Here is a 10,084-nt window from a genome sequence, read left to right as displayed (position 1 = left end):
ATAGTATATGTTATTGGATGAACATTGGCTAGATGAATTAGGGAATTGAACAAAGGAATGCATTCTGGAAAGGTTGGAGACTTAGAAAAATTAGATTCGCATAGTGTGAGGTGAAGTTCTGGAATCTCCAAAAATTGGTGCATTGCTTGGCGGCAAGCTACGTGCGGTGGAGTGCAGAGGGCATGTGATGTTTTGGTGCGGTGGAGTGCAGAGGGGTGTCGGGGATTTTGTGAATCCGATTAATGATGAACGAGTGATTGGCAAACCAATTGGACGGAGACCTAGGGGATGAGATACCTAAATTTGTAGTATGAAAATTATGTGAAAGCTAATAGGGGTTGAAGGATCATGACAGTAAGAACCATACTGTAAAGAATCTTATTAAGCCATAAGTAGTATTGAATTAAAGTGTTTGGTACAAGTAAGAGTACAGTTCCTAAGTAAAGATGTGATAGTGGACGTGAGACACACACCATTCCATCAGAGGGTTAGGTTGATAATATGATTTAAAATTAAGGATTAATTGGTGTGGTAATGATGTTATTGTAGAAGTACTAGGGGTTCCTTAATGAGCAAGGCCATAACATCTGAATTGGTGGAGCGTCACAGTCTTTGTGAGTAGTACAAGGGGTTGCATCCTTAAGAGAAATTGAAGTAAATCATAGTTGGTAAGTTGTGAATGGTGGGGGATATTGTATAGGGATATAAATATCCATTTAAACAATTATATAAAGGGCTCAGTAATATGGAGGTGAGAAATTACAGAACTAAGTGGAGAAACCTGGTTAAGAATGTGCCAAACTAGTAAACCATACAGTACTGGTGCAGCGCTTGGCGACAGGTTTGGAACCGCCACGCCGTAGCTGTAGTTCAAAGAGCAACAAAGAGGGGTGATGCCTGGCGATGGTAATCGATCTACCAGGTGATAGCCAACCAAAACAATGAGACCTAGAACGCGTGCGCCTGGCAGCAATGGTGGTTCCGCCAGGCGGTGTTTGCAACTTTTGTGGATTTGAGGCGCTTAGCGGTACGCGTCCCCCGCCAAGCAGTCTGGAAGCCTGATGCACCTGACACCTAGTGTGTTGTGCCAGGCGAAACCGAGAAGCAAAGGTGTTTTGCTTGCTTTGATGTGCGTGGTCCACAAAGCTTCTAGGATGTCTTAAAGGTCAGCTTGCTAGTGTTCCTTGAGTTATGGCTCGAAACATATCCCTTGAGTTGTGGCCTAGGATGGCGAATGAACACGAGAAACTCTTGAGTTGTGGCTCGGATTTTCGAGTGTTTTCGGTGTGAGTGTGCACGTTGTGGCGTGTACAAATTGGGTCTTGTAGGTTGCCCTCCTCAATAATAAGCTGATGAGTTTTGTAATCTTGGGACGTTACGAATATCGTTCATATTGAGAACTCCACCTGGCGTTACGGTGTATAATCTGTAGCATGGTTTCCTGCACGTGCTCTACCGGTTGTGGCCGATAGGTGTGGCAGCAAAACATCTTGAGATATTCATTAGAAGACGTAGAACATGAATAACATGGTGGTGGCCATGTGGTGTGAAATCAAAGGATAGAAATTCCTTTGGTGTACTTGTATGTTCTAGCTGGTATGAATATATGTATTTTTATATATTATGTTATTGTAAGCTCACCCTATCTGCTTGTGTTTAGCGATGATCGTGTACGCTGTACATGTGAGCAGATGATATTGTAGGTGGATCTGGTGAGGCATAGAACCAAAGCGTAGGCTAGTATGGGAGAAGGAAGTTTTAACGAAGTTTTGATGTTTTATGGTTTTGGAATAAATTTGTAAACATTATATGACTCTTATGTTTTATTCGAATTTATGTTTTGGATTTAGTCCGTTTGAATAGATAATAAAGTTTTAATTTTCCGTGTTTTTGGGAAATGTTATTTCATTAAAGGCATCTTATTTATTATTTATTTATTTTATTATTTAAAACCATAATATTCGGTCAGGATTTTACAATGCTCAATTCCTCTCAAAGGTAGCAAACCATTAGGGACACTTGCTAGAAACACATCTGTATAATCGTGCAAAAGAGACTTAATACTAGAGGGCAATTCAAATTTGCCAAATTGGTTAGCATTTAAAATCTGATTTTGACAAAATAATAAGTAAAGGGGTTGCCTTGTATAAAGCACCCTCCTTACCTCCTTTTTTCTTGCTAAATAAATATGTTTGCTCTCAAGTGTTTCATTTTCTCTCATTTTCCTCTCAAGCGTTTCACTCTTTTTCTTTTTCCTTTCAAGTGTTTCACTCTTTCTCTCATTTGCTAACTTTTTTCTCATTTTTATATGATCCTCACACACTTCTTTAGGAGACAAGGGTTTGAGAACCACTTTTTTATCCTGATACATGAAAGAAATTTTGTTAGTGAAGCTATCATGAATGACTTTTATGTCATACTGCTACGGTATTCCCAAAAGAATATGGCTGGCCTCCATGGGAACCACATCACATAAGATCTTATCTTGATATTTCCCAATGGAGAAAGAAACTTCAGCTTGTTGTTTCACTTGGGCTTCTTCTCCTTCACTAAGCCATTTAAGTTTTTATGGCCTAGGATGTGGTTTAGTGTCCATGTTCATCTTTGACACTAATCTTGAACTCACCACATTGGTACAACTTCCTCCATCAATGATTACCAAGCATACATTACCATTAACTGAACATCTTGTATGAAAAATATTCTCCCTTTGAGATGCATCCTCGGCCTTGACTTGACTTCCCAACATCCTCCTAATCATGTACAACTCTTATTCATTAGCTTTCAATTCTCCATCATTGTAAGATCCGGGAAAAATAAATAAATAAATATTTATTTAATAAATGCGAGGGCGATTATCCCTAAGTTAATAAATGTGGAGAGATAAGATATGGAGTAATGGTAGCTCAAGTGGTTAAGCGTGTGGGTGTTGAGAGGACTTGGGTTCAAGTCCTATGTATGCTAATTGTTAGAGTAGTATGAATTGACATGAAACACACGAATTGACTCTAAAAAGTTGATCACTACTATGATTATTTTTATTATTATTATTTTATTTTACTATTATTTTCTTATTATTGTTATTATTATCCTTTTTATTTTATTTATGATTTGATTATCCTTATTATTGTTTTATTATTATTGCTTTGTTTTATTATTATTATTGTTTCATTTTTATTGTTTTATTTTATTTTATTATTATTTTATTATTATTATTATTATTTTTATTGTTTTGTTTTATTAGTATTAGTATTATTATTATTATTATTGGTGTTGTTGTTATTTTTATTTTTATCATTATTATTGTTTTATTGCCCGTGCAATATTTTGGGACAATGGTTATGTCTTCTTCTTGGTTTTGTATATTGTTTGGTTGTTTAGGATTGTGTTGGACTGTGATCCAGTCATGTGATTATGACTGGATAAGCATATTTGATGTTATGGATTGTATGTTGAGTGCTTAGGGTTCTTTGGAACTTGCTCCAAAGTGCCAAAAACCAGTAGTAGTGATGCTACTAGTGTGGCGCTTGGCTGCTTGGGGTGTGCTGCCAGGTGATAAGGGAAAACCAAAGAAACTTGGAATGCATAGCGTCTGGCGAAAAGGGTGATTCAGCCAGGCAGAAAAGATCTAGCAGAGGCTTTGGAAAGCGCATGGCGCCTAGGTCGTGAGGTGTTTGCCAGGTGGTTTGGAACCAATTTCTGCTTAGCGACGTGAGTGATGCGGTAGGCAGTTTTGTGTACAGAGTTGGATTGCGAGGAGAATTCTACACAACTTTGGATGGAGGTCTTGATGCAATGCTTTACTAGGGGGCCAATTACGAGTGCAACTTGTATTGGGGTAACACGTGGCCACTTGAGGTTGTAGCCTAGTGGTTTTGGAAGTCTAATGGAGTGTGCAAGATCATGGCTCGTACGGATAGGTTCCGGAAGATTTCCCTCCTCAGTGTTAACTGACGAGTTGGTAGTCCTGGGACAAATACGGACTGCAGTTCATATTGGGGAACTCCATTAGGTGTCACTGATCGTGGTCGTGGCAAATTTATTCTCGCGTGTGGACTATTAGGTGGTGGCCTATAGTCGGAGGGACGAGTAGACACTCGTGACAACAAAGATCGATCAATGTAATCATCAATGGGTGTAGAATCAAGATGCGTCCAGGGTAAGTTTTGGAAGTCAAGGATTAAGGATTATGGCTTGTGAGTCTTAGGAAAAGCAACGCTCTTACCGGGTTTTGATGAACATGTAAGAGTTGTGCTCTTGTCAGATTTTGGTGAGCAGGCAAGGGCGATTGCTTGTAAGTCCTAAGGAAAGTAATGCTCTTACTAGGTTTTGGTGAACAGATAAGGGTTGTTGCTTGTTTTTCCCACAAGATGTTGGTACGCAAAAGGAGAAATTCTCGTCCAAGAGGCGTTGGGGCACAGGAAAGGAAACTGGTTGGTTATGAGGGAATGGTATATTTTGTGGTGAGACTTGGGAGTATTAGATGTGTTTGGAATAGTGAATGATTATTTTATTATATTGTGTAGTATATTTTTATTTTGTTAAGCTCACCTTATCTGCTTGTGTTTGGCGATGATCATGTAATGTGTTACACGGGAGCAGATGATGTTGCAGGTGTTGCTGGTGAAGCATAGATTCAAAGAGGGGCTAGCTTAGGGAAAAGCCTTTATGATGATTTCTTGTTTTATAGATGTTAAACATTTTGTAAACCTTTATCTTACCAGACTCGGAATTTGTAATCGACGATTTTAGTTTGTGAATTTTGGTTTATTGCGGTATAATAAATATTTTAAATTTTCCTGCATTTTAGGAGAAAGAATTATCATAAATACAATTTTATACTTATTTCCTATTTTAATTATTTAAATTAATAATATTCGACTATAATATTATAATCATCATCAAGACTAATAAGATCTTTCTTCATACTATACGGTATTTGTTATCATCAATATGCTACTTAGACCTTTTGTCAAAATGGTTAATTTGTATTATGTGGTCTCAACAATATCTCAAGATATTTTTCAAATGCTCGCAATGTTGCTTACTTGGTTTGCTAACATACCTATTCATTAGATTGAATATTTCGAAAAAGTTTAATCTAGTCCACATTTAGCATACAGTAGACTCCATTCTCAACTTACCACTAGATCAAACAAAAGTCTAACAGATATATGTTTGACTATCACAAATAAAATCTCATTATACCAACTCGTTCTTTCTGGTTAACAATGCTTTACCGCTAGATTAACAATTCCATTCATCTCATTATAGTTTCTTACACTAAAAAAATACGCGAATGGACTAGGTGTTATAGATTTCGTCATATTTAATAAAATAATCTTCGATAATATTTCTACATATTAAAAGATTATTGTTTTTTCCCGTGTAAATCATTCTTCAATCACTTCCAAATGCAAAGGTCGTCTTGTGGAGGTGGGTCCCTTAACTGTAGTGGAAGTTGCTGAGTGAAATGGATTAGGAGGCACAGCAATCTGGTTTTCCTCTTGAGTTTCTAGCATGTGTATCACAGATTTTATGGATGGACGGTTCCCTGGCTGCCACTGAATGCACCAAAGCCCAATAATTGCTAGTTTCTTTGCAATCTTAACATCATCTTCATCCTCAACATGGATATGCACATCTCCATCAACCAGGTTATGGATCCAATCTGGGTACAAAACATGGAAATCTTCTGGAGAAGACATGTCCACATTCTTCCTCCCACCGACCATTTCTAACAACAACATTCCATAACTGTAAATATCAGATTTGTAAGACACGTTCCCAAAGTTTCTGGAGAAGACTTCAGGTGCAATGTATCCCAAGGTTCCCCTAGCAGCTGTCATTGACACCACGCTGGGATTCTTGGAACACAATTTGGCTAAGCCAAAATCAGATATTTTTGGAGTGAAGTTGTCGTCAAGTAACACGTTGTGAGGATTGATGTCAAAGTGAATAATGGGATGGTTGCAACCTTGATGAAGATACTCAATCCCTTTAGCTATACCGAGAGAAATGTGTTGAAGCTTCTCCCAACCAAGGAAATGGTCCTTGTCTTCTGGTGGAAATATGAAGCTCTGTAAGGAACCGTTTGGAAAGAAATTGTAGACAAGAGCACGATGGAATCCTTCTGCACAGAAGCCGAGCAAACGCACCACGTTGATGTGATGGATTTTGCCCATAATTCCCACTTCATTGATGAACTCTTTCCCTTCAACATCTGTATTGTTGAGGATCTTCACAGCCACTTGAATCTCACTCGAAAGTTTTCCTCTGAAGACAGCCCCATGAGCTCCTTCTCCGAGGTTTTCCTTAAAGCCATTGGTGATTCTTTTAAGGTCAGCATAGGTGAATCTTGCAGGCTTTTCTGCTCTGTAATCCTCTAAGAACTTGTCCACCCTTTCTTGGTCTTCTTGCTTTTTCCTAAAATAGAGAATGCCCTTAAAGACAGCAATGACCAGCAGCCCCAAAAAGATGGAACCTAAAATAGCAGTTGGAGACTTCATTAAGAAAAGAAAGAAAGATTTATTTACTTATTTTAGTGTTTGTTTCAACTCTTACGCTTTTACTTTTTAATGCCATTCAATTGTTGACATCCGAAATTGTAGGAATAAGGAATTAAACTATATTAAAAAACGAACTTGTAAGAGTGTCTGATCTGACCTGTAGTAGCAAAAATAAAAGATTTAGGAACGTGAATTCCCTTCCGTTTGCATTCAAGACATTCAATGTCTCCTTGTGTGTCTTTATTGGTCTTCCATTTACATCTCTTGCCTTTTGCTTCGCACTCAGCACAATTTGGTTTAGTCCATCTCAAAATCAATAAATTCCAGTGGACGGCCGCGATTGGTGCAGTGATATTGAACATCTTGGTACAGGATGTTAGATCCAATCTGAGGACACTTTCAAAAGAATTAGCCATGTAAATAGGACAGGAGACCATATCTTGTCGCATGTAGTTGTTTCTGAGGTATGGAAGCCCCGCTGAAGTACAGTTGAAGAAGATCAAGTTGTTTTCTGGTCCATCATATGGTGATTCTAATTGGTAACTTCGAATAAAATTGATGACTTCCATAAACTTGTTGGTAAAGCAGTTTTCCGGGTCAGTTAACCTAATTTCCTGGTTTTGGTAGTCTATATCAGTGACTTGGAGTTTAATCGTAGAATGCACAAGATGGGTCACATTTTTTTCAGTACAAGAAAGACAAAGACGGGGATAAGTGCATGGTTCCTCCATCTCCTTCATCAGTTGGAAGGGAAATCTAATAAGGGGTTCGTCCGGTCCACAAGACAAATTCTCATGGCACTCGTTATGAGCACTGCCACTTCTGATAAGAATAAGCATTAGCAACAGCTTCATCAATACACAATCACGTTGGAGGAGAAGCACACTTGTCATTTCGTTTACTTAGCTGTTATTTTTAACAAACCAAGCTGGGTGCCTCTTTTAGTTTATGCTAACACTTCTAATTTCTATTGTTTATTTTTGAAATCAGATGCAAAACCACATAGAAAAGATAAAAAACTTATGGTTTCTCATAAGTAAAAGTCTGCACAATTTTGTTGAAGGAAAAATGAAGTCCGTTAATTAGGACTGCGTCATAAATACAGATAACTATTTAGTCCCGAGTGCCCAAACAATAATGCATTAGTCACACTCATATACAAGACCTTATCAAATTCTTCGAAATTTACGGCCACACAAGTCCATTTCTATGATGGAAGAGTTTGTGTATATGTGTGAGATTCCTTCTATCCACATTGTCCTATATCTTGTACTCGTAATAATGCAGAAAAGTCAAGCCAAAGACTAATGAATTGTCATGTGACAATAACAAAAGTTTGTTCCAAGAAATAACCGAAGTATTCCAAGAAATACATAAGACTAGTAAGTACTCTCTCTTTGGTCTCAAAATAATGGTGAACTTAATACATAATATAAGCTAATTTCAACATTCTAAACTATATCTATGTGAAAACAAGAAAAAACACAAGAAATGGAGGGTTGAATAATATTTTTTAAATTGTTTTGATACTTGCAAATATCGTCCTATTGATAGTGTTTAGACAATAATTTTATATTTGTCAAGAAATAGTTGATAGTGCTTTAGTATGATAAAACTTACACTACAATAAAAAGTATTTTAGACAACACCACAAAACTATGGCCTAAATCGTAAAAACCGTGGGCTAAAGTTTAGACAACAGTTTCTTAGCCATAGTCTAGGTGGCCGTTGCTATAGGCATTAGGCCACGGTTTTCAGTACGACAACATTGTTAAAACCGTGGCTTAATATCCTTATAATAGACAACACCCTTATAAATATTGTCTTTGAGTTTAAGCCACATTTATTAAAATGTGTTTTTATAGAAAAGTTCAATGTGAAAAAAGTGTACCTCTTCAAATCACAATATTATACAATTAGACACCACAATAATCAACACCTCAAACAATATTCGTACGCAAAATATTCATACCCTGGGCATGGAGAATACACACTATAGAATTTCCACAGCCAACAACAAGGAAATTTTTGCCATACATGTCCCTTCCATTGAGATACTTACTGCAATGCATGTATTCTCCTTCGAACCCTTCAAGCCATTCAACCCTGGGCACATACCCTTCACTATTCTCCCCAGACGCAACGACTAGAAACTGAGAGACATAAACCTCATCAGCATCTGATGCTATGTCCCTGACAACAAGCCTCCATTTGCCACTGTTATGATCAAGATGTGCAGATTTGACATTCCGGTTATGTTCAGCCTATGGCTTCGGTTCACTATGACCCGAGGCAGAAAATCAACCTTATGGCTTCGGTTTTTTTACAACCGAGGCCAAACTTTTGGTATCGTCCCAATATGCCTCGGTTCCAAACCCGAGGCAAAATGAGGAGAAGAACCGCTGTCAAATCTCCTTCCTGTACTGGTGAATATAGAAATGATCCTATTTGTTCTTGTACTTATATGAAAAGATCCAAAAATGAATTTGCCATAATTATTGTTTATGTAGATGACATAAACACCGTTGGAACTCCTAATGAGCTCACAAAGGCAATTGATTACTTAAAGAAATAATTTGAGATGAATGATCTTTGAAGGGCAAAGTCTTATTTGAAATTAGAAAATGAGTATTTAAATAAAGGTGTTTTAATACGTCAAGAGGCTTATATAATTAAGGTGCTTAAAATGTTCTAAATGGACTCTTCTTAGTTGTGAGGTCGTTAGATGTTGATAAACACCCTTCTTAGACCTTAAGAAAATGATGAAGATCTTCTTGGTTCAGAAGCACCATATCTTAGTGTCATAGAAACACTAATTTATCTTGCTAATTATACTCGATCTAATATTGCATTTACTGTAAATTTGTTAAGCAAGATATAGTTCTTTAACTACAAGAAGAAAATGGTTTGGAGTAAAACATATACTTCATTACTTTAAGGGTACTACGAATATGAGTTTATTCCATCCAAATGATTCAGATTCAAACCAATGGGTTATGTATATGCATGTTATTTTACATATTCTCACAATGTCACAATGGATGATCACAAACAAGATGTTTGTTCACATGTGGTAGCACAATGATTTTATGAAAGTATATGAAACAAACCATAGTAGCAACATCGTCTAATCATACAGAATTACGCGGAAAGTTGTGAATATGTTTGGTTAAGGTCAATAATTCAACATGTGCAAGAAACTTGTGATTATCACTGACAAAGATGGAATAAACAACCATATATGAAGACAATAGTGTATTGTTCAATTGAAAGGATGATATTGATATCCAAAAATTCATTCATTGAAAATATGGCAAGTCTATTTATGAAGTTTTTGCCAAGAAGAACTTTTGAGAAAATGATTCACAAGTTCGAACTCCATCACCTTAATGATGTAAGTTTACATGATGGAGAGAAATAGAATATGTGATGAACAATATTGTATTAAAGAATACAAAATGTTGTACTCTTGTTCCTTCACTAGGTTTTTATCCCAAAGGGTTTTTCCTAGTAAGGTTTTAACGAGACACATTCTTTTATCAATGGATACTCAAGGGGGAGTGTTATGAATTAAT

At 36.9% G+C, this 10,084-nt stretch overlaps 1 protein-coding gene across 1 annotated transcript; it reads right to left on the bottom strand.

Moving 5' to 3' along the window:
- Nucleotides 1-5,305: 5,305 nt before the first annotated feature.
- Nucleotides 5,306-7,552, bottom strand: LOC114194431 (rust resistance kinase Lr10-like). Its single transcript, XM_028084628.1, has 2 exons — nt 6,667-7,552; nt 5,306-6,484 (listed from the first exon to the last, which is right to left on the bottom strand). Exons 1-2 carry the CDS (start codon nt 7,400-7,402, stop codon nt 5,394-5,396), a joined length of 1,827 nt encoding a protein of 608 aa, XP_027940429.1. The 5' UTR covers nt 7,403-7,552; the 3' UTR covers nt 5,306-5,393.
- Between the last annotated feature and the right edge of the window lie 2,532 nt (nt 7,553-10,084).

This window comes from Vigna unguiculata, chromosome 8 (assembly GCF_004118075.2).
Source record: "Vigna unguiculata cultivar IT97K-499-35 chromosome 8, ASM411807v1, whole genome shotgun sequence".
Taxonomy (NCBI): domain Eukaryota; kingdom Viridiplantae; phylum Streptophyta; class Magnoliopsida; order Fabales; family Fabaceae; genus Vigna; species Vigna unguiculata.
This window is presented reverse-complemented; position numbering and strand designations above follow the sequence as displayed.

Bases quoted from the DNA above. Each gene is read 5' to 3' on its own strand.
- LOC114194431 (XM_028084628.1), bottom strand. From the start codon at position 7,402: ATGACAAGTGTGCTTCTCCTCCAACGTGATTGTGTATTGATGAAGCTG. The intron at 6,485-6,666 runs GTCAGATCAGAC...CTGCTATTTTAG, and splicing joins TTTTATTTTTGCTACTACAG to GTTCCATCTTTTTGGGGCTG.